This window comes from Osmerus eperlanus, chromosome 10 (assembly GCF_963692335.1).
Source record: "Osmerus eperlanus chromosome 10, fOsmEpe2.1, whole genome shotgun sequence".
Lineage (NCBI taxonomy): Eukaryota > Metazoa > Chordata > Actinopteri > Osmeriformes > Osmeridae > Osmerus > Osmerus eperlanus.
In genome coordinates, this window is record NC_085027.1 from 10,408,200 (window position 1) to 10,434,191 (window position 25,992).

The following is a 25,992-nucleotide window of genomic DNA, read 5'->3' on the forward strand; positions in this document are numbered from 1 at the left end:
TATCATGCAATTAATTACTCCAGCCTTGCTGTTGATGTGCTTCAATAATGTCATAGGCTTCTTGTACTGTATATTTTAGTGTAGGATCTACTTTTCAGGTCACTGAGGGCTGGGCTTATTGAAAGCAAACCTATCAATCTAACTTTCAAGCCTAACTTTCGAATCTACATTTTCCCTGGATGCAAGATGATGTAAACATTTAATTAACTTAAATAAACACATACTTGTGCGTATCCTGCCATTTCAAAAGTATTTTTAAGATGTCTAACTGCCAGACTAGTGTTTCATTGGATTGGCACTGTACTTCAAAGGCAGATTAAGTGCACGTTGTTGAATTTCTAGTTTTTATTTTTTAGAGTTGCCGATATACATACATCTGCAGTATATAGCCTAGGCGATCAGTGCTCACTTTCTCGAGACTTGTCACATTGGCTAGGATTCACCAATATCAGCATTGTTTCAAATTTCTGTTGCAATTTGCAAGTCACAGACTATACTCTATGAGCTAAATGTGGCCCCTGTTCAGGATGTTTGAAAGACTACAATTTTCTTCACATGTGGGCTCAAGTGTAGCACCACCATCAACAAGCATTTTGCAGCAATCCTGTGCAAAGTATTACTTGTCAAAGTAATAGTCATACCGATAGGGCCACACAGGGGGCAGTTACCTAAACGGGACATGGTGCCCGTTGCCTCACATCATTTTTCTGGGTGTAGCCCACAAAGGTCTTTTCACAAGCAGCCATTACAGATCTAACTGTACTCTCTGCCACGGAAGGGGTGTATTTGTTGTGCAAATAGAGCAACTATATGTTGAACCACCAGTGTAGGGGAGGAAGATGGGGAGCGTTAGGAGTTGGAAGGTATAGTATAGACTAAGGAAAGAAGGAGACCTTAGTGAAAAATCCTTGAGCAAAAGAAAGACTGTGAGAATGTGAAAAGGGTGGCGAGAAGCCAAGGTGTATGGACCCAGAGCAGAACACAGACAAGGGCTTGAGTGATGTCCTCCTCCGTCTGCGCAGGTCTGTGGTAGAGTTTGATGGGCCACGGATTGACTGTGGGTAGGCTCTGGAATCTCTCCCTCTCTGTCTCTTGTGCTCCCTCTCTCCCTCTCTGTCTCTTGTGCTCCCTCTCTCCTGCTTTCTCTTATTCACGATAGCTTTTGCCCTCTCACTGGCTCTTTCTCTCACTCTCTGCCTTTTTCTTCTGTTGTGTTAACTCTACCGTTGGTCCAATTTCAGAAAACCAGCATCCTAACTCCCTCTCCCTAGGTCCGCTTTGCCTCCCAAGGCAGCTATGACGTTATCCTAGGCAGACAAACAAATACTGTGTGCACCAACCACCACTTCCATGTCATTACTCCAAAGACTGACCAGTGAAGATACAGTTACAGGATACAGGAATAGGGATGAGTAACTAGGTCCCCCATATCCTTATGGATCTCTTACAGAACAAATATCATTGTCTATTTTGCAATGTTTAATTGAGCAAAGTAGACGGACACTCTCAGTCAAACTTCCACAGTTAAGCTCTACCAACTGACTAGAGCGCTCCCTATAAGAAACATCCTCCACAAACTCTGAAACATGACTGTTAGTTTCCTGCTTTCTTCCCTCTTTGAAGCTCAGAGCAGACAGTGTTACTGTACCATAAGCTGCATTCCTGCGTACTCATGTTTACATTTGTTAAATGTAATTAGAAATATTTATTTCTAATTTACATATGTTCCTGGATATTTTGTATGTTGGAGACTGACACATCTGTTTCATTTCTGGCAGTAAAGGGGAGGCCACATGGTCAATTTGGAAGTCAAATAATTCTCAAAGATGAAATTATACCTTAACAGAAATGTTGGCTTTGCAGTGTCAACAACTTAAAAATGTCTGAATCGGTTTTAACCAATGATATACTGAACCAGTACATTGATATACCAACCAAATAAATATTGTTAATTTAATATATCATTGAACATGGATTAAGGCAGACTTGCTTTAGAAACTTGACTTGCTGTTGCACAGAATATTTGTCCTGGAGAGGATCTTACTGTATTTTTATGTTTCAGTGAATACCTAAGTAGCCATTTGGTGCAGTTCAACTATTTGCAGGCTACATCTTTAACAATTAATTGTAGATGGTCTGTTTTAGAGTGCAGTCATTTTTATTTTTGCTGACCTAAATTACACCATAATCCCCTGTTTCCAGTAGGGTTGTGTAACTCTGGATGTCTGTGAATTGTACCTACTTGACAAGATTACAGCTACTAGTGAGCTACAATGCTTCCAGGTTCTCCAGGTTCACTATGGGTGTATTTCCCTGTGTGCATCTATCTATGCTATGCAGCACATATGTTGACTGACTATTCTAGAGGGCTCCAAGCACACACCTTCTACCTCATTGAACACTTATAACTTAGGTAGCAGAATAATAAATGGTTACCTGTGCTTCTGTCTCTCTTTCTCTCTGTGCCCTCTCCCTCCAAACTATGTCTCACTCCCTCCCTACAAGCCTCCCTACAAGCCTCCTATCCCATGACCTTCTCCACCCAAAGCGGCCAAGATATTCAGTGTCTACGATGCAGGCTTGCTTTTGAATGAACTTTAGTTATGCAAGTCAAGTTAGTCACTAGCTCCCATTTTCATGTAGGCCCCCAAACAATACGAGACAGGACAGGATGTCACATTTTTCTATGCGTCTTTTTCAAAGAATCCTACCTCCTCTAACACCAGTTAATGGAAAATCAAAATAATTCAGTCTTAGATTACAGTCTAGTGGGTTCCTCTCCCTCAAGTGTTCCTTGCCTTTTTATGTGCTGCAGTAATGTCTTTTATGTCCAAAGTGCAATTTCCTCTCAGACTTGCGCTGTAATTGTTTGAGACCTGTTTCTGAGAGGCAGCGGAGCCTAGCATTGCATTGCCACAGAGCCATTAGCCATCCACAGACACACACTCACACAAAAGCACATTTGGGCATTACGGCATATTTGGATGCAAACACAAACGACTGTAATCTATCAAAATAACAAACTATGACATTTGGAACTGTTTAGGTCCAGTTTGTGGGTCAAAGACTCCTCTGAAAGCGGATCAAATTTGATCCGTCAAGAAGCTCAATCATGTAATTCCCCCCCCCACCCCCCATTTGCTTCTTTTGTGTCAACATCCAGTGATATTTTGGAGGTATTTTTCAATATTTTCCATCTGCATGTCTGTTTTAAGATTTTTCTCCAAACTGAATTACTTCAGTTTGGAGAAAAATCAGACTACCTGGATGTGTCCCAGTGCACTCAAAGAGAAAGGTCAAGTCCTGGAGTCCACTTTATCCAACCAGACCAGATTACCTGAACATAAATCTTAACCTTGACCCCATTACCAATTGTCTTAACCCCCTAAGCAATTTACTCCTATATACTTTTGGCATTTATTTGAAATATGAAGTACATCCAACTAGGAGATGGTAATGGCAGAATACATTGCTAGAAACTAACAGTTTTATTGAATCGACTCTGTTAAGTGATTACAAGATGATGTTCACCATTGATGGGAAGGGAAGGAAAGGCCATGTTCCCACATAACCGATCAGATTACCCTATAGTGTATCTTAAAAGGTGAGGAAACCTAATCTGTGCCTGGATCAGCACTTAGAGGGACAAGGAGAGGTCAGTGGGCGTACTCTCTTTCTCGCTCTTTTTCCTCTCTCTTTCCAGCTCTTTTTCTTTCTCAATCTCTCCCTCCCCCACCCTTGCGCTCTCTGCTCTCTCTCTCTCTCTCTCTCTCTCTCTCTCTCTCTCTCTCTCTCTCTCTCTCTCTCTCTCTCTCTCTCTCTCTCTCTCTCTCTCTCTCTCTCTCTCTCTCTCTCTCTCTCTCTCTCTCTCTCTCTCTCTCTCTCTCCCACCGTGTTCAGTCAGTGTGTCGTGTCACTTCCTTCGGGGCACTAACCCCATAGCTTATCTTCACCACGAGACCTTTTCTCCTTGTATGAACGAAATCACACACACAGAGACACACACACACTCCTTAGACGGGATGACCTCATGCCTCAAACATTCACTCAATTTTTTTCTCTCTCTCTCTCGCACATGGTCTCTAGCTCTCTCTCTCTCTCTCTCTCTCTCTCTCTCTCTCTCTCTCTCTCTCTCTCTCTCTCTCTCTCTCTCTCTCTCTCTCTCTCTCTCTCTCTGCAAGGACACCTCGCAAAGCAAGTAGCAAGATTGTCAAGTTTGTTTGCCATTCCGAGTAGATCATGGCTTCAGAATGTGATACAACAATGATCAGGTCTGTCCTTGGTCGGAAGGGCGTGCTAGACATGGTTAGGCTTAGTTCTGACACTTTGTCCATCCATGATGGCATTAAGACACTGCTGGGTGTACTTTTGTTCTTTAAAGCTTAAAGAACATATTACAGTATTTTGAGTAATGTCATTGCATGGAGAAATGCCAGGATGATAATCCCTTCGCCTAGTTGGTTTGCAAAGAATTTGCAAAGAAATTCTACTGGATGTTGAAAGTTAATGTAGGCGACTGATGGACACACTTGACAAGTGATCTCAAGTCTTTGCTAAACTTATTTTGATGTTCATAATTCCCCATCTCATTCAGTAGAAAGAACAATTATGATAGGCCAAGTGATTGCCAGGGGCCTCTTATTTCCCAGGGGAAACCATTAGCTGATTGTCCCAATGTGGTAAACAGAGGGGCCAGCATGGCCTAGCCACATGCAGCACAACCTTAAATCCCTATCCTTTAAGCAGTGCATTGACCATCTGCCCTGTTGTCCACCGAGCCCAATCCTCGCCAGTCAGCCTACTAATACCATAGTGTGTGTGTGTGTGTGTGTGTCTGATCCACCGTTATGCAATTTAGTGAAGAAGACTGTGTGAAGAGAGATTGCTGATATGAGTAGGCCTTTGTGTGTTTGTGTGTTTATGTTTACACAACATGACTAATGTCAGTTGGCAACATGGTTACATTGGCCTTAAACATGGTGGGGGGTGGGTAATATTTGCTCCCTGGAAATGGGCATGAAGGCGCAAAGCATTGAATTTGGACCCAGCCAGAACCTGCTGCACTACACTTTGCACACCTTTATGCTGTATTCCATTTCCTGTTTTTCAAAGCTGCCTGGTTTCTGAGTTAAAGTACCATGAAGGCTACATGTATTTGTACTAGGTTAGAAAATAATAGTACAAGCTTTGTTTAAAACAACAACATTAATATCACAGTCAATTTGATAGATTGGTGTTTATAGAACCCCTTTAAAGAAACTACGGACTTCACATGAATTTGTTAAAATTACTACATTGAAAATCCCCCTTTTTACCCCTTGTACACAAAGTTATAGTCCACCTATGAAAGGCAAGTTGTGGATTTTGTCTGGGAAATGCCACTATTGACAACTTGTGCTCTATACAATAGAGGTCTCAGTTGGCTTGAACAGACACAGAAACCTGTTTTTGTAAGATCCACCTGAATGACATGGCCCCAGTCCAACAGATGTTTGTGTGAATTGGAGAGAGAATGCAACTGATATGTTTTTGACCCATTTGATTCAGTCATATCAGAATATATTGTACAAAACTCTGCATTCTTTATCCCCAGTAACAATATTTTGTGAGAGTTAAAGCACGTTTCTTAACAAATAGTTACATTTCAAATTACATTCATGCAAGTGACATTTTCAAGACAGCAAGACAGAAGCTTTTTTGTCACCAGCTCCCTAATAATCTCTGCGGCCAACACTGACCCCATGATTGCCCTCTGCTGTGTATTAAGAGGGGGCTTGTGAATAGTGTGATTGTGTATTCAGGATGGCAGCTGCTGGTCTTGGCGTTGGGATGAGTTGCTGTGCAGTGTAATGCGGATGGTAATCCCATAGATCCAGATGAATTATCCCCTTTTATGTGTGCATAAAGTGTGCATGCGGGGGCCTCTGACATAATAATTTGGTGCTTTCAAAGATTATGTATCAGGCACACTGTCACTTTGTGCAAAATTTCTATAAATATGCTGTCCCATGAAGTTGTATTTGTGTTTCAGCTTAGATGATTAGGTTGTGTCGTGAATAGTGGTTGTTTGTTTAAGGAATACTCAAGCCAAGATGAATCATCTTATGCATTGGTCTCTTAACAGTATCATTCTCTCTCTGCAGTGATGTCTTGATGCGGTCATTCGTTCAGCCCAGCGAAGGACGTGCGAGTGCCAGGTGCTGCTAATGGGAACTCCTGCTTCGCCATGAGTGCTCGTGATGGCGGCGGAATTGGCGGCGTGGGTACCCTTGGCAGGAGACGGCGCTTCGAGGACTCGGAGTTCACCGTGCGCATCTACCCAGGCACCTTGGCGGAGGGCACCATTTACTGCCCTGTCAGCGCCCGCAAGACCACCACGGCAGCCGAGGCCATCGAGCGCGTCATCGAGCGTCTCCGCCTGGACCGCACCAAATGCTATGTGCTCGCCGAGGTGAAAGAATTTGGCGGCGAGGAATGGATCCTCAACCCTACCGACTGTCCCGTCCAGCGCATGATGCTCTGGCCCCGCGTAGCGCTGGAGCAACGCTCCTTTTCGGGCGGTGAGGACTATCGCTTCCTGTTACGCCAGAAGAACCTGGACGGCTCCATCCACTACGGCGGCAGCCTCCAGATGTGGCTGCGGGTGACGGAGGAGCGCCGCTGCATGGTGGAGCGTGGCCTGCTACCCCAACCGGAACCGCAAGGTGACCACGCCGACCTGTGCCGCCTGCCGGAGCTCAACGAGCGTTCGCTGCTGGACAACCTGCGCTCGCGCTTTCGCCAGGAAAAGATCTACACCTACGTGGGGAGCATCCTCATCGTCATCAACCCTTTCCAGTTCCTGCCCATCTACAATCCTAAATATGTCAAGATGTACGACAACCATGCACTGGGAGAGATGGAACCACACATTTACGCGGTGGCGGACGTAGCATACCACGCTATGCTTCAGAGACGAAGCAACCAGTGCATCGTAATATCAGGCGAAAGTGGGTCTGGAAAGACCCAGAGCACCAACTTCCTGATTCATCACCTGACCGCCCTTAGCCAGAAAGGATTCGCTAGTGGCGTGGAGCAGATCATTCTCGGAGCAGGACCTGTTCTGGAGGTAAGGATATTGGTTTTGTGGAAGGAATTATTCTAGGAAAGCTAGAGCTAATTTAGGTATTGTATTTTGGAGGCAAGTGTGTAGCAAGTGTGAATTGTGGAATAAACTGTGGAAGGGCTCCAAATTGTGTCAGTAAAGGTAGAATAATTAACATAGTAATATTGTCATTATGAGGAGACAAGATATTGCTTGGTTGTAAGTGTCTATCTTCTCTCTATTGGATCGGGTTGCATTTCTTACACCTTTCCCAAGGAATTTGGAAAGTTCCCTCAGATTATTTCACTGCTATCACTACAGTATGTTAAATGACTTGGCTGCTCTGTAGTCGTAAATGCAATAAATGAAGTGATGTGCTCAGTTAGATATAGACTGCTGCTACTGTGTTCAACCTGGATTGTTGTTATAGCTGGGATGAGCTGTGTTTGGACTCTGCTGTCCTGTAACATTAGTTATGCAATGGTGCTTAGCCACAGCTGCCCCCACTGAGAGCTGCAGTTGCTCCTCACAGGCCGTTATGACGGTTCGAGTTCATCTGTGCTGCGATTACAATGTACACAGAGGATCTTTTTTTCCCCTGTGCGTAACAGCTTCAGAATGGTTACAGTTGAATCCCTGTAGTGTTTTTCCCTTTGTTTTTGTAAAAACAATTGGATTGGAAAGGCAGCAATGAATTTATGTATTTGTGTAGTAGGTGCAGGACTGAGAAGGTGGCAGATAGTTTGGGATGGATGACTCACCTAGCCAGACAAGTTGTACGAAGCAACGCTTGTTGTGTTTTGTTTATGTGTTGACAGTTTGTCCTTCACAGAGAGGTTGTATGAACAATAAGTTCTGTAGGTTATTTCAGGGCATTCCGTCCCCCATTTCAAAACATTCCACTCATACCGTGTGGACGAAGAGATACCTGAACTTGTCACTGGCGAGAGGCTCTTAAAAGACAAACATCCTGTGTTACTGTACCTCTCTTCAAGTCGACCAAAAATCTGAACATGCTTGCATAATACCCAGCAACTACAGGTACAGCATTGTAATAAGATTCTAAAACCCTTTCTGAGATTTGATAAATACTGGCACACACGTTCAGATATTACTTAATCCTCTTCTGGTCAGCTGACACAGAGCAAATTTACAGTAATGTAATCCTATCATTAAAATGAGTGAGAGCCAAATTCTTCATTTAGTCTTGATTAATTTATTTTTATTTCCGCCAATTTTATATTTTTATGGGTTGTTAAGCATTTAACTTGTCCACTTAGCTAATTAAACAGTGATGTGAAAGGGTAAAATTAGATGAGATATTTAGTTAAATCTAGACTTGAATAAAATGGCAGTGGACCTAGGCTGTGCTTTGTTCGCTGTTAACTATACTTCAACAGTTTACACTACAGTTTCATTGAACATGGGCGTGTGCAAAGCAATGCATAGCTGCATTCTTTCTGGCATTCCTGTTTGAGGAATTCAGACTGGCACCAGTCACGTTGATACCACAAGGAAGTAAACTACTGGCCTTCCAAATGTTTATTTATAATTGTTTGAATCCTAATTGAAGAGTTTTGAAATGTTTATTCCCAGGCTACAAAAATGTCTTCAAAATTTGTCAGCTGTCTGAAGTGTCACATGACAAATTACTAAAGCTTCCTCCATGGAGCAGCCCATATGACATTCTTCACACCTTAACGTTTAACCATTCGGGTGCCTGTCGCAGTAGCTAATGTGTAAGCACTGTGGGGTTGATCTCCAACGGGAGAGCAGCTCCTTGAACTGTTTGCACAGTGAGATTGTGCTTCTGGATGTTGGTGATTAATGCAAGGCAGGACAGGAACTGGCTGTAAGAAGTACCATCCTAACTTCACTGATAGCAGTACAGATATTTTATGTAGCCCTGCAAGTATATTATTTGTATTGTATTGAAGAAAATTAGAAACAAAAGGAAGTGGCTTAAGACTCAAATTAAGTAACTTCTTAGTGTGTATTAGATTGGAAAAATAAAACTCAAACCTTGTGATCATACTGTCCCAGTGCTATTTCAAAAAACTTGAACTTGTCCACTCCGACTGGGGTCATTGGTCTCAGGATTTGAGTTGTCAAAATGCCTTACAAAAGAGAAATTATTATTTATACAATCGGAAAGAATATGCGTACAACTTGATGTGGTGTTGATCCTCCAGTGACATGTCTTTTTGAGAATCGTAAAGACATAAATCCCCCTGCCCTTTACTATTCTTTAGATGGAACTTGTAGGACTGCTGTCAAAAGTTATATAAAGTCTCTTACACCGTTCTCCCTTTTAGTGCTTTAATGGGCCACTCTCCCACTATTTAATGTAGGGCTGAAGGGTTATGTCTTTCAGATCCTAATGCTAACCAGATACCTTCATGCTAACTAGCTTTTCAAGTTCCATCCACCTCTGAGATGAGTAAGCATATTGTTCTGCTTGACAGAAGTGCCCTTATGTAAGCAAGTGGTTTGACAAGTATTTCTCTTGGTACAAACCAAGTGAGCTCATTTGCTAAAATGCATACTAAGGAATGGCCACATTGATGTATGTTTGAGTTGACAGTAATTATGTTATCTATTTTATCCAAGCTGTGAGGATGAAGGCATGTTTCTAGACTGACTATAAAGTGACATTTTTACCTGAGATAAACATAGGCTAGATAAATGCCATAGCAGTATAGTACTTTAGCATTAAAGTATTGTAAGTAAACTAAAAAAAGATTGACATGTTCCATTTTCCCACAAGTGAAATGGCAAAATTTGCTAAGTTGAATGTTGCATGGTTGTTAGTTGGGAAGCTGGCTCACCCTGGGCTAATTCTTGTCAGATAGAGTATATGTTATTGTTTGATGGAGGATATTACTGACTGCTTTTTTGTCTGGTTGGAGTTCTGCCAAAACACTGTTTAACTGCTAGGTTCTTACAAGCCCTGCCGCTGATTAAGTAAATGAGGACGGGAAACTGCTAGCAGGTATGTCTGTAGCACAACTTAGAATAGATGTAATGTTTTTGGTGGTGTGTGGTCATCTTTTAAAGCTTGATGGAGATGAATTGACCATCTTATCTCCCATATGAACGTGTAGTGACTTGCCTGTATAAAGAAAATCTGAATGAGGGATCTCTAAAATAAAGATGTATGTTACTGTGTGTGTGGGGAACAAAACTATGTAATCATATACTGCATGTCTGGAACTAATATAGCTTACATTATTCCTGGCATTAATTGTCTCCTGATATGGAAGAACTTGTTAAACTGCATAACTATTCAACGTTTTAACTAGAGAGAGAGAGACAGTAACTCCTGTAAATCTTTTTAACCTTATGTTGTTTTAAAAGTTTATTTTTAAAACTGTACTATCACTGAACACTAATAGCCTGTAAAATCAGTCTATTGATTAGTCATAGAATAAATTTCCTTTTTTCTCTGTACTGTATATTGGCAATAACCATATTGTACAATTACTATTTTTATTCCTACAAGAGAGGAAAGAAGGTTCACCCTCTGTCAACTATTGACCATAACATTTCAGATCTGAGCCCTTTTCCCCTTTGAGCTCCAGTTGTCCAACACTCCCTATCAGTAATAATAGCCTAGTTCAGGAAACAGTGCATCCTTTTTCTTCGAGATAACTAACATGTTTGCCAAATGCCACATACAGCCTAATACTTTGCCCCACTCGCTATTTTTTGTCAACCTGCCACGTCCTCACAGAGAGTAGTCTTGACAGATTGATAAGTGTTGAAAATGCTCCTTGTCCAGTGTTCAGAGAAGAAGGCTGGCCCTTTTTCAGATTTTGGAGATGGGGGGCCAGATAGGAGTCTTTTTAATCTTCTCTTTTGGGAGATAGACAGTCCCTGGAGGCCGTGTAACTACCACTCATCGTTTGTATCCAGGTGTCAGCCGGTTAAAGAGCTTTTGGTTTGCAGGTGTTCACTCCCATTCAGGATGAATGGGAGCCACAGTTGTGGGAGAGCTTCCAAACAGGTTTGAGACCAAAGTGTAGATTTAATTAGGCTATACTGAAGATGAGCACCATATGAAGCAAGAACGTTATTATAACAACTATTTTAACAAATGAAAATAGGTGATCAAAGATTGTAGAATATCCTGTATGGATAAAAAATGAGTTACGGCTGTCTCAATACCACACATTTACAGTTGAAGTTAGTCTTGACCCATGTACGGGAGTCAGGTGGCTGAGTGGTGAGGGAATCGGGCTAGTAATCCGAAGGTTGCCAGTTCGATTCCCGGTCATGCCAACTGACGTTGTGTCCTTGGGCAAGGCACTTCACCCTACTTGCCTCGGGGGAATGTCCCTGTACTGTAAGTCGCTCTGGATAAGAGTGTCTGCTAAATGACTAAATGTAAATGTACAGCTATAGAATTATCAAGAAACACCCAAAACTCACCGACTCACTTGGTCTATGCCCACACACACACAATAATAGACACGCCACACATGTCAAACCTCTACGCATGGCTGGGTGCCTTAAATGAACCATGACACTATACATCATGAGCTATTGCTGGGCTATCACAGTAAGGTGGAGGACAAAGACTAGTCTACTAATTGTTGTCGACAACCTCTCTTGCCCAGTGTGTTTGTGTGTGCGTAGTGGGAGTTTGCCGTTAGTCCAAATCTTTCTACCAATCCTTGGTCCAAAGAAACACTCCCAGAGTGAGTCAACCCAGGTCAGCAGCTTCCATAAAAGCTCTCCTTTGGATGGTTGGAACACATGCATTCATGTTCACTTGCACACAGTCCTCAAACATGTCTTCCTCTCTTTCTCATCCGTACATAACAGCTGCTCACTCCCACCCAAGTCGCCCTGAACTGCCATAATACTGGTATTAGTGGGTAGCAGGACCCCCCCCACACACACACACACACACACACACTCCAACAGGGCAGGCTTAGCAAAGACGTAAGGGATTTACTGTTCACTGTAAGTGTCGTTTTACGTCCTCCTGGCCCCAAAAAATAGACAAAACCCAATAAGAATTGATTGATGTATGCCCTTAGTCAGACCTTTGTCACATGACAAGGACAGAGTTTGAACCTCCTTAGCCAGTGCGTGTCCACTCATTATAATCATGTTGGCCCAGCCAGACAATCGGCTCCAGGAAGTGAATGAGCTAATGTCCCTGAATCAATCCCCCTCTCGCCCTAATACAGAGATAATGAAAAAAATGGGAGATTATAAGATGCTTAATATTAGCTCGGCGGAAAATGTGTCCACCTGGTTCAAACGACAGACAGTGGAATAGATATAATTTGCGGAAAACAATTGCTTGAATCTATTGTAGACAGTTAGTCATTCATGCTCCTCAAGGTTTCTTCTATTCTCATCTTGACACAACATAAATTATCATCTTGACACAACATAAATTGTCATCAATGGTTTGACATTTTTACTTTTGCTTGGTACCATACTCAGCAAGATGTGAAAGGCTGGTCACACTTGATCCTGTCATTCAATAGACCTTGAAAAAAAGAATCCTGACCTGATCATGACACAGCTTTTCAGGCCTAAACAGTCATGGTGTTTAATTGCTACTCATATGAATAGCCTATGCCATAACCCAAATGCTTATTTTCCATCACATTTGGAAGTAGATTTTAAGGGCTTAATAGGGGTCTAACAATACACTCAGCTCACGATACAATACGTATCACGATACTGGGTGTACGATACAATACGTATCACAATATTTTGAACAACATTTTTTATGAAACTGAAATTCAATTAACAGATTTATTTCCAAAACATTTAACATTTTCAATAATTGTCTTTGTTGTCCATACAATTTAGTTAACTCAGTTCAAGCGATTTCTGTGAATGCAATGAATGCACGCATGACACACGAGCAGAGTAGGTCGCGCACTGGTAGCTCAACCAATAGGATCAAACGGACGTCATATTGTAAAAATATTACCATAACTCTACGATACATATTGTAAACATTTTGTATTGCGATATATTGTTCCACGATATATTGTTACACCTCTAGGGCTTAAGCATCATATCCAACACATTACTCTGTGTTAGCTAGCAAGTCTGTAATGAACCCACCAAACAAACACACACACCTCTTCTGAACACAATTCCCCCAAATGGAAAATGGATGCTGTGTGCTGTACGGTACCAATCTTGCACACCCATTCCCTAGTGAAATACTGGACAGACTCCTGCTGTTTCTTTTCAAGCCTCCCGTTTCCTTATCTCCTCCCCATGGTGCCAAGCTATTTTTTTCCCTCATAGACACAGCACTGGAACCTTCCAGAAGGTTTGTACCACCACACTAGCAAAAAAACGGGGAGGCTAGCGTGCAGTACAGTACAAACTGTTCCTAGATTAACATGCTGAACTAACAAAAGCGCTTCTTAGACCACCACTTTATTTTGGTCTCAGTTATTGGGTAGGAACGCAGGACTCAAGGTCAAAGTTCACCCCTGTATTTGACAAAACGTAAGGTCAGAGTAAATGCCTTTTGGAAGAACTTTCATGTGTTCTATTCACTCCCTAATTGGGGGGTTAAAGGGAAGGAAGCATCGGAAAAGAAAGCATCTAAAAACACCTCCCAAACATCCTGTCTCTTTGCAAGTGGGGGTTATGAATTTGGCCAAGCAGATATGCAAAATAGATTATGTACTTTTGAAAACTACATCTGATCAGCCTAAAAACATCTGAACATGGTTGTTAAAGACAGTTAATCGTCACGTAGATTGTAGCTAGTACAATAATATTCAAAAAAGAGAACTGCTGTCGGGCTGCAGTCTCTGGTCAACACCTCGCTGGCTGGTGTGTGTGTGAGGCCGGGCTTCTGTCTCAGTGCTGCACCAATTCAATAGTCCGTAGCAGATGCTGTGGCCAGTGGCAGCCTAACAATGTGTCTGTGTGGATCGCCCCAACATGCTCTTTATTTAAGCGGAGGCACGTGAGAGTCCTCAGATGCCTTGTCAGCATTACGCATGCACACATGAACGTACGCTTACACTCACACACACAAACTCAGCAACAGGCACCTGCCCTCAGAATTGACCAGCTGCGCCACTGCCCTCACTACACCTGCAGCTTTGTCACTGGAACAGATAGAAATAGAATGGGTAGAACATACTTGATTGTTTGCCATGTAGACAGCAAAACACAATGTCAACTTTTGCTCAGTGTCTAGGCCTGTTTGCAGTACACATGAATGTTGAGTCTACGTCCTATTGTGAGGGATCTAGCTCGCTAGGCTGTCTCTGGTATTGCCAGTGAGTTACACTGACTGCATGAATGGAAAAAAGGTCTATTTTGTATCTATTGTCTATGGCTTTGTTAATTGTTTTTCAGTTTGTATGACTTGTGTTCAAATCATTAATTTGTTTCTGTTTTAAATGCTCTCCATCTTCAGTGAACTAAAGGAAAACATGTCCCTTTTTTATTTATTCTTTACTTTACACACACACACACAAAGTGTGTTCCCTTCCCCTATGGCCTTGACTCCATGTCCAACTGCAGCTTGCCAGATATTGTTATTCCCCCCTCATCCCTCTCTTGCAAGTCTCTTCTTTCCTTCCTGCCTGTGTCAAGAGGTGGGTGTGCAAGCCCTTTGCCAATGCTCACTCGGTGTTCTTCTCCCTTCTACTCTCCTTCCTCAGCAGACATGAAGGGTTTGGGGGTTGTGTTGTAATGTTTGTAGTTTTAAGTAAGCCATCTCCAAATCTTCAAATCACTCCAAAGTGAAGTTTGAAAAAGCCATCACTCCTGAACTTTTTATTATAGACCACTATGTCTAGACTTTTGACCTGACTACTTCAACATGCTTTTATGGCTGTTTTTTCTTTGAAGTTCTATGTGGGATGTGGAAGAGGAGTAGACTACGAGCCTTCCAATACTCACTGGGTTGTCTGGTCGTAACAGGATATTGTGTATTCCTTGCATACCTGTTGTATTGAGCACACACTGCTGTTTTGCATGTCCTTATGTCTAATTAAGACCCCAACATATTGAAAGTTTCAATTTGAAACATTACAAATATACATTTTACAAGAAAAAAGGCCTGAAAGAAACAGTGCCTTCTCAATTTCATTTCTACCTCCCAGTGTTTGTTCGGCCATTTGAACTGGGCCTCACTGACTCAGCCCAGTAAGAGGATAAGTGTCACCACCATGCTAAGAATAAAGTGGTTGTCCCTCTTGGAATGTTGTCGGCGGTGTAGTAAACGACTTATTAACTGTCCATAACAATGACTGGAGAAAGTCACTGTAGTGGTTTTGTTGGGAACGGTCCGGAAATACGGTTCCAGTCTTTTACAGCCTGTTTGCTGTCGACCAGATTTGACTACCTCATTTCATTATGGCTGTTGGCGTAATTCACATTGTGCCAAATATCCATATATAAATTCAGTCTTTTTTGTGTCCCATGCCTGTATAAAATACATGCATTTCATTATAATATTTATAAGCATTATTTTTATATAAAAACTCTCCCCTCAGTGTCCCCATAGTTAAATAAACTTCTAGCATTCTGTTATGAACTGTTGTAGTTAAACAACTCAACACACATGGTTTTATATTTAAAATTGAATCATTTAAATGAAACTTTGATTTCAAATGTAAGCTATTTAAAGTTTTGACTTATTTTTATAAAAATGTCTGAATGGTTAGCCCATAGTTATATTTGTGTTGGTGCACATAGAAAGCTGTGGGCTAATCAGATTAGTCACTGACCTCAGAATGGTACTCAATCACAAGGGAGAACTAAGGGACTGTGTTCATTCACTGTTTGCTTGAATACCACTGTGATTAAATTGGTAGAGGTATAACTATGGGAAAAACTTTTCATTACTTATCCACTAGACAACAGATAACAACTTGCTTATTTTATTTTAACCGCCAGACTCTTTGAAGATAATATATTTAGTTTTGTGTTTAGTGACTACATTCATCTGCAAAAAAGAATTGGGGCATTGACATTTGTGCAAGCAGTTGGCATGAGATTGAATGGAGTTGCACTGTTTGTGTGTCTCAGTGCCAAGTAATGGGATTGACCTCCTTTCTGCCTGGTCCAGGTGCATTAGCATCAGCCCCAGTGTGCTAAGTCACCCTCCATAGTAATATATGTTGCATAGCTTAGTACCTCAACCTAGTGTTCACCAGCCAATGCTTGACATGTGGCCTACTTTGGTGTGTATTGCAAGATCACCTGTTCTGTCTTTACATCAATATACCCTGTTAGGTGACAAGATCTCTAAAAGCACGCCCTTATAGTGTTATCTCAATTAATTCATGTCAGTAACAGTGGAGGGGTATCACAATCAGACAGACACTCTAAATGCCCATGTCTTATTTTCCTCCAAAAAGGGTGAATCATTATCCTGTAATCTCCACTTCATAGACATTTTACAAATGATGTGTGGGAGCTTGGAAGCAGTCACCACTCACCAAACAGGAGCTTGAACTAGTGGTAGTATCGAGTCTGGTGAAGTATGTTTGCTGGGTAAATATTCTGCTCAGATTAAGGGATAGGAAGCGCTCCAAAGTAAATCCTGCTTGTGAAAAATAGAGAAACTGACGTCTGAGGGTCAAGTGGTCTTTCTTCACCACGGTTTTTCGAACACAGCACTGATGAAACTGATAGGAACTTCAAAACAGGTGATATGGATCTTCTTTAGTGAATCTCTAAAGAAAATCTCCACTAAGTAGCTATGTTCCAGTTGAACCAGTACAAAAGGGATGAACTACTGCAGTCCAGTTTAGTATTGACAGGCTTCCATAGACAGCACTCACTGGCTGTAAATCAGCTGCTTCCCAGATGAAAAAGGTTTACTGACTTTTGGCAATTTCTTATCACACTTTCTCTTGGGCTCAGTCAAAAGATTGTTCCTGAGTTATAGGCCGAGCCCTATAAAGATTATATCTACTCCAAAGCTACTGTAACACCAGTCCATCTTCACATGATGCAGTTAATAGTATCTCATTGAAGGATTTCAGAAGAAGTCTCCATACAGCCATGTTCTATGAAAGGTACTGAACGTTGGAAAAGCTAGGCAACCTTGTGAACACAATAGCATTCATTGTTCCACAGTCTCAGTTGGATGCTCTAAGCTCACTGCAGGTTTCCACTTCAGATTTTGACCTCATGACTTGCAGTTCTTTGTGTAAGATTCTTCCCAAAAGTATGAGTTACTATCACAAACATGAATGTTAAAATGAGACACAGGTGCAGACAAAAAGCATTGACACAGTAACAATAAACATTTTGGCATTCAGACGACGCCTATTTGAAAATACATCTGCCCATCTCCCTTTCAGACTGTGTTTATGAACATCCGCCCATCCTCAGCTAGTGCTGTTTCAGCTACTTCCCACCACCACTGCTGCTTCAGTGGTCTAGAACATAAAGGAGGAACTCCATCCCAGAATGCACTTAGCCTGGTGAAGCTGTGTGTGGGACAGTGGAGGCCCCAACCCAGCCTTGGCTAACAGTTACTGATCTACAATAACAATTACCCGTAGCAGAGTTCACTTACTAGAATGCTGGCCCCTCTCAAATATGTGAGAAAAGCAAGGTTGACATTGCCTAAGCTAAGGAATCTCAGTATGTCCTCTGCTGCTTATCCAATAGCAGTTGTCCAACAAAGCCCCAACATTGTCAGGTGGTAACGCTTTTATGTTTCACATGAATGTTTTTGATGTGTGTCATAGAAATATTTTATAAATCCGGGCAACAGATGTTGGAATCATGCGACAGTTAACATTTGAGTGTGAGAAAGGGAAAACAAATGCTGGTCAAAAGGTATTGACTTGACCTGGAAGTGAGTGGGGTTTTGCAATATATTGGGCTAAAGCATCTTAGGGACCGAAGTTAGTTTTTTTTTTTTGCTAATTGTTTATAGAGACAGTATAGTCTTTATTTCAGTCACATGCTCACACTGTATGCATTCATACATGCATAGCCTACATACTGTCATTCTCTCTCTTTCTCTGACTCTTACATTCCATCTCTCTGTATGGCCACCAGATTGAGGAAGTTCCTTTTGCCAATGGCTGCATTTCCTCTGCTTCCGCTTGAATCTGGGTTGTCTCTCTCTCTCTGTCTTCCCCATTTCTGCCACAGCAAGTCTTAAGTCTGGCAGCCCATGCATTGTTTTAGCGGCATCCTCATTGAAGCGACTCTGCTTAGTTCAGCGTCTCTGAGTGGGAGCAGACTCGTGAAAAGGCAAGAAATGGCCATCGTAAGAAATGTGAGTTTTCGGCGTCACTTCACATATAAGTTGTGGTGCATGGTCTGAATAGCCTACGCTCATACCCACACAGACAAACACAACGTGAACTTAGCCAGATGGATAAGACTTTCTCCACTAGATCTGTCGACACTGCATAAATTCTTCTGGAGATTCCGCTGCGCACAGGAGACTAGTCCAGATATAAATAATTTGTACACCTGTACAGTTATAGCCTGGCTTTTCTCCTGTTGTCTTCTCTGAGTATAAACCTTCTCACAAGATGACATTTCCTCATCACAGCCAATGTTCATCTACCTCTCAAATCGTTGAAACACCTTTTAGTGAACACCTAGCTGGGTTCTATTTCAGTTTTTATGTATTGTTATGTCTGGGTGTCATGCTATCAGTGGTATTAGCTATGGACCCTGATTTCTGGACACGTTCAGGCCGTAACCATTCGTGTCTGGGAGATAGCATCATGTCTGAACATCTTAAATGGTTAAATTCCTTCAGAACTTCATTTAGGCTCAAGCATGACTTGGTCTCTTCAACCCGGTCTCTTACTATAAAACCTTTGTTGGCCCTGTTCCTGCTTACATTACTAAATCCTGCTCAGTTAGCGAAGATCTACTGTAAGTACAGGGAGAACAACGCACATCCAAGTCGGAAGCTAAGTGGCGTTGAGATATCCCATATTGACACAGCCTCGGGAGCAAGTAGGCTTCAATGTTTGCTTTAAAAGATTGTGTGTCTTTTTGTCTAATACTATTTGCGGAAGTGCAGATCATGTTTGTGTCTTAAATTCCTCCCTCTTCACACTTCCGCCACAATGAAAAGGATAGGTCAGCATTGGCCCCAGTGGGATTGGACTGCAGATATAATACATTGTATTGTGCCATCAGAGGAGGGCTTATTTTACATATAGCAGCAAAAATAATGGCCATATGTTTATAGTTTATGTAACAAAAGAAACAATAAAATGGTTTCTTATATACTAGTGTAATAATTGGACCAATACGCTGTTCCTTTTGGTCCAGAAGACGTTCTCAAAAGTTAATAATACCGTTTATATACCTCCTGAAAGTTCGCAGAGGTAAATAAACGTTTTTACGGACCTAGCAACAAGCGGTTGCCTTGGAGATGTAGCCATTGACCTTAACAACGTGGCATCTGCTAAAAAAAAAACTAAAACAACCAAATATGGTTTTTGCACAGGTCCGCAAACTCCCCGCAATCGCTTCCCGTTTTAAGAAAGTATCTGAAGCAGACAGAAGACGAATTGATGTTGTTGTTAGTTTGCCTTGGAGATGTAGTGACGTCACCAGTGTAAGTGCAGCTGATTGCTCTGACAATATGGCGTCTGCTCCAGATTCGACGTGTTTGATTTGGGATTTTACCACGTATTGTTGTAGTATCCAAATGTTTACTCCTCGACAGGTCAGCAAACGCTTTGTCGCCTCGATTTGTTAAAACGATTTGTTTGTAAACCTCTACCTACGGTCTCGGTTAACAAACGTTTTAACAAATCTCGGTTTACAAAGGCGTTTGCAGACCTGTCGAGGAGTAAACATTTGCTGTATATTATCTCTTTGGAGAAGGTAATGTACTCCACACAATTAATGATCAAATAGTCAATTTCTGAGAGAAATGAGAACACATCTCTTTTCGCAACTCATATAAGCAAATAGAGAAAGCATGAGATTCACTGAAGCCAGTTCCTAAGGAGCATACATCGAATCCAGTCTACAACACTGTACACCTTTCTGCAAATAGACAACTGAATCAAACTACTGACTTTTAATACTCAAAACTCACCATCCACAACTGGAAATTGACATCATCTTCCCCCCATCACCCATCCCTTTTAAAACCCCTCAGAATATGCGAAAACACTTCACTTTCGAGGGGAAAGTGCCAATATAAACCAGATGTCCATAAGCTGACATCAGACCATGGCCTTTCTAGTTCCAGGCCCACGCCCTCTCGGTTCCAGATGGTTTGCTGCCCACGGTCTGTCACTCAGAGACTGTGGCGGCTAGAGCTAGATTTGAGCCTTTCACTCTAGATGTCTATCTCCTTTGGGACTGATCACACTGGAGGAACACTCATTACATAATCAGGATTCTCTGAGTCTGTTTCTCTTCCAGCTTAGCTGGAAAAGAAATCAGGGATACTGCCAATATAGACCCTCTGTACTCTCAGCACAATTTGCACACACACACGCGTGCGCGCGCACACACACATAGTGGCAGTGATTTTGTTTCCCTCCCTGCTGTTCTCTGTTTTTTAGTCATTGTACTCCATTGCCCTTTATCTTACCCCTATGCATGTGGTTGTGTGCGTGCACTTTTGAGTGTGTGTGAGTGTGTGTGCACACTTCACTTTAATGTGTCCATCCCTACTCTGGTACTATCCTCTACTCTTAGACAACCACAGCAGCCAAAAAACTCTCAGTACACACAAACACACGCAAGCACCTATAAAGTACGTCCTGTAAATGACATGTCCAGATCCTGGAATATGGTGTGTTGATGAAGTTGAAGGCCATGCAGTTGGCCAGAGGTCAAAGCCTGAGGGCCACAGCCGGCAGGCCACACTCAGATCATAGTTTGACCTCCATAGAACAGCACAACTTTGTCAGTTTGTAATTCATCAATGTCACTGTTAACCCCACAAATACCCAACTTTGAGGCGAAGGCTGTATAGAAGTACATTGTAAGATGACAAAATGCCAATGTAGACATTGGTAATACATAATTGTATTACCAGATTTTTCCCTTGTCTGAGACAAACCATCCAGTACTTACTAGCTTACAACCACACCCATGTCTACAGTGCTGCAGTGTGTTGGAATAGATTCAGGCGTGTGCAGTGTTGTGTAGACTGGTCCGTGGAGGGATCAATAACAGTAATGGCAGCTGCCCAGTGTTTCTCACTGTTGGTTGCATGGGTCGCTCCTGCCCCTGAGGCAAGGTGAGGCACCAATGCAGTCACTCAGCTGTCGAATATCAGTAAAAGGCTTTCTGTTGTTTTGTACTCTTTGAATATGTGGCACTATCCTCCGATAACTGACCCTCCAAAAACTGACAGAGAATATTCGAATACAAGATACAGTATTTCTAATGAAATCCAATTGATGACATTGTTTCCTGTGACTACACTGTGTAGCCTTGTAATGTGTATTGGGGCATGATTTTGGAAGGCAACAAAGCAAAAGGCATCATGGATCTCTGCAGTACATTAAGCCTGTTCCATAGGGCTGCCTTCACTGCAGGACAGCCTGGTCAGAGACCCAGCCCAGAAGGAAGCAGACCGGGAAGTAAGCCCTGCCTTTCAGGAAGACTACCCATCAGGAGGCCTACATCTGCAAAACGCACACGGGCCTAGCCCCAGGCACTCTGCCAAGGCTCAGCCCACCACACACACGTGCATGCATACACTTTGGCTCACTCTCTGTCACACAGACACGTAGGCTCTCATTCGCTCTCTTCCTCACGCGCACACACATACACAGATTGCAGTTGACCAAGAAGTGATAACAAAGCTTAAGTTAAGTCAACTTCAGACATGTTAAGATGTCAAAGGACATCACTGGCTCTCTCATGGAACTGTACAAAATCACGGAAATGGTCTGTATAGATCTGCTGTAATAATTGCAGTGAATCAGATGTGCTTCATACTTACGGAATGGCATCATGTCTTCCGATTTAAAAAAATTAACTCTGAACATCACTGTTTCTCTGTTAACATTTGAATTTTTTTGTCCAGTATTTACATTTACATTTAGTCATTTAGCAGACGCTCTTATCCAGAGCGACTTACAGTAAGTACAGGGACATTCCCCCCGAAGCAACTAGGGTGAAGTGCCTTGCCCAAGGACACAACGTCAATTGACACGGCCGGGAATCGAACTGGCAACCTTCAGATTACTAGCCTGACTCCCTCACCGCTCAGCCATCTGACTCCCTATTTATTATTAATAGTATTTAATAAGTGGATCAAAAGTTAATTCCGTATCTAATGCATTTGACCAGGAACAGTTCCATTGGCAGTGACAAACTCTAACCTTTGTAATATTACAATTTAACACATGCATCAGTATCTTCCACCCTCCCCCTCAAGTGCTGATATCAGATCTTTTCAAGCCGTGGTCAGTTATATGGTCGTTTGGCTGAACAATTGGGTCTTGTTTCACTTGTGGTTGGTGGAATGACTCAGAACTCGAAGGCTCTGTCTGTGGGCGAGTGGAAGGAATGACTAGCATCATGAGATGGTGATGCATCAAAGCTTTTTGTCTTGAAGCCTTCCATTTTTAACGCTTCTTATGGTGTTGACTGCACCATAAATGTGGTAGGAGGTCAGCAATCAAGTATGCTCTAGGGCAGATACAAGTCTCTAGGGTAGACATTGAAATTGACACAAGGTGCGGTCAGGGAAGGACTTTCATATTCTTGCTCATGGTTTCCTTCTTATTGTTAGCTTAATGATTCACCTGAAGGGGCTCCAAGCCTTGGAGCTGTAAATGACTGCTGGGATGATGCTTTATGTCCTTTTTAGTTTGAGACCAATGAGCTGGGAGGGTGATTCAGCCCCCAACTTCTATAGTTAGTAGTCGTCATGCTTTGTCATCTACACGCTTGGCTTTTTTTGGTATTACAGTCAAGATAGATGCTCGATTTATGTCTTGGGCAACAAATAGACTAGTAGTATACTCTTATTTAGGTTAAGTTGTCTGATCAATGATTTTGTTGGATACCCTTTTCTTTTTTCTTTTTTTTAACAGTTAAAAGGCACTTTAATACCAGTGTTCTGGAAAAATGCACAGAGGAACACATCGTTAATTCAAATGCATGGGTTAGGAAACTCCTACCCCAATTTTTTCAATTTTCATTTTGAGTTGACTTTCTTTTTGCTAGGAAAAGGACTAGGCTACAGCCAATGTTACTCCCTCTGTTCTTAGCTGTTAGCTCAGCTAAGCTAACAAGCTGCTGAAAGCAGGCTTGTTTCTTGCTCTCAAAAGCACCCATAGTTTTGTTACAAGACTGTTTCAAGGAGGGTTAAAGATGTATTAGCAGGGTGCATGGCTTTACATGACCAGATAGCCCAGGGTAATCTGCTTAGCGCTCATGTGCAAAGTGATGGCTGTCATCTGATTACAGGTAAACAAACTGTGCTGCAACAGAGGATTTGCTGAGCATGTTGCTTGTTTTTTTTAAAAGTTTGCTGCAATAACAAAAAATATCAGCTTTAAGAGTCACTAAGTGAAGTAAAAATAGTAATTCTAAAGTAATTTGAGTTGTCGAGCTTCTGTTGGTCCCTCGGCCCCTCATTACCACAGAGAAACACAGCTCCGTTGTTTACCTCTGTATGAAAGTTGGTGCCCAAATATGGAACTTCTGCATTCTGCTGAACACCCCAACCACCTTTGTTTTGGCAATTCATATTCCGCCACGCTTCGCTCATCATTTTATTTGTCGTGGATGCCATGCTAAATTACGCAAGCAGAGTATTTAATTGTATTACCATAGAGGAAACTCCTTTCAATGGCTTGGATGTGCAGGGCTTCAAAAGGAATGGGAAGATTCCCCCCCCCCCAGACACACACATAAACACACACAAAACATTAAGCACACACACACATAAGAAAACAAACACTCTTACATAAATCAGTCAAAGTTCAGTTAGGCTTAGAGTGGGTGGTGTAGGGGTTGCTGCATAACATTTACATTTAGTCATTTAGCAAATGCTTTTATCCAAAGCAACTTACAAGAAAGAGCTTTACAAAAGGTGCATAGGTCAATGAGCATAAACAACGAGAACTGTGTGTAGCCAAAACATGAAGCATACATTGTGAAAAGCAAATAAGAGCCAATGGGTAGAACCAGAAGAGCATGTAGTTAAACAAATTATAATTGAATGACATGATACTCGAAAGTACTAGAGTGTACCTGTAGGAAAGCAAGCAACAATAATATAATTCACAGCGAGTACAAGTAGTTAGATCAGTTACAACTAACCAACAAGTGCATAAAACAGCAAAACCAGGGACTTCAGAGATAATTAATTCAGTGCCAGGATACGTCCGAAAGCTGAAAAGCCACCCTATGGCCCGGCAGTCTGCCATGTCTGTTTCAAATGAATGTGTCAAGAATGGTCCTACATAAAGATTAACACTGGGTTACGCTGGTAAAGCTTTGGTAAGGTTCTAAATGATAGATTTCCGAATATTGGTTTGATGCATTTTTTTGTGCTCTGAGTGTAATTTATTATATTTATATATAACTATATCCTGCAATTTGTTTCGTGAGTGACTTGCAAATCCCCAGCTTATTTTGTGATGTGGTAAAACAAAACTCCCAGCTCTCCTTTGCATCAAAGAGTCTAGGTCTAACTTGTAGATTGACAGAGAAGAGTTCCTACCCCATACAAGGTTTAGAGGTACTTGTTTCCCATTTCACCACCTCTTTATTGGATGCTTCCAGTTGCCTTGACACGTCGCCACCCGTTCCATGCTTGTGGCCACACACATTCGCCCAGCCCAGCCCAGCCCATGCATCAGAAGGGCTAAATTTAGCTTTGTTATAGAGAGAGAGAGACAACGTCTAACGTATGCACTCATCTACACAGTTGTGCACAAGCCCTTGCAGGCCTGCATGTACAGTACATTTATTTGTCCACACACGCGGGAAATCTATTTCAATGCACAGACACACACACTGGCCTCTCCCCATAAGCATCTGCGGCAGATTTTTTGTACTGTCAGTACAGTAAACATCCCCTGCTTTCAGCAACAATCGCTCACGGGGGAATTCTACTCCAGCAGGGAAACATCAAAACAAAGATGACTAACCTTCAATTTAGGCCTGGCATCCCCCCACCCAGCACTGCACCTGCTTACATAGAAGCCAGTCTTATTTCAGTTCAGTTTGGCTCATGGGTGGTAGAGAAAGCTAGAATGTTACATTGAATCGGCCTTCTTTATGAAGCCTTAATCACTCCCCTTTCAGTCATGCACAATATAGGCCTAAGCTATTCTGAATTGTATACAGTAAATGTTAATTGGTATTACTGTGTAAGCACACCTTTCCAGGAACACAATTTAATGTAAAATGAAGATGATAGTAGAACTGTCATGAACGGGCAAAACCTTGTAATGGCAATGCATCAGTGCACTTAAACTTCAACATTCTAGAGTTGTACTGTACTGTCCTCATCACCCACATTGTCGATGTCTGGCAACATAACCACGCTGGTTCCCTTCTGACTACATATAAGATGGTCTGGATGAGCTGGTAACAGAATGATGCTATGCCTCATTATACATGAATAACTTGATTTTGGTCAGTGTGTTTTTGGTGAGATGGAGAATCTGTGAAGAGATCAGAAGATCACAAAACCACAGCGCTCAATTTCAAGGAAGGATTGATTGTTGACATAATTTTTCTGATTTACTAGAGAAAGAAAAGTCACAACCAAACCAAATTTTTTTAAGACCTTATTACAGTGGACCCATGAACAGCTACAGTATGAAGGAGGAATGTAGCCATTTTCTGCTCTGCCTTCCTTAATTCCAGGAGGCTTACATTAAATGAAAGATGTAGGCTCTGATGGCCGGTTTGTCCATGAGAAACAAGCCTGAGAATTACTTTCCTGGTGGTGTGCTGCCATCGCA

General features: G+C 42.0%; 1 protein-coding gene across 7 annotated transcripts in view; it reads left to right on the top strand.

Annotated features, from left to right (window-relative positions):
• The window catches only part of myo9aa (myosin IXAa), a 79,908-nt gene that overhangs the window by 10,019 nt on the left and 43,897 nt on the right, over positions 1–25,992 (top strand). For all 7 annotated transcript variants that reach the window (XM_062472122.1, XM_062472125.1, XM_062472127.1 and 4 more), the window contains exon 2: positions 6,144–7,108. In XM_062472122.1, coding sequence (XP_062328106.1) covers positions 6,227–7,108 — 882 coding nt within the window. In that variant the 5' untranslated portion in view covers positions 6,144–6,226. The remainder of the gene's footprint in view (positions 1–6,143; positions 7,109–25,992) is intronic.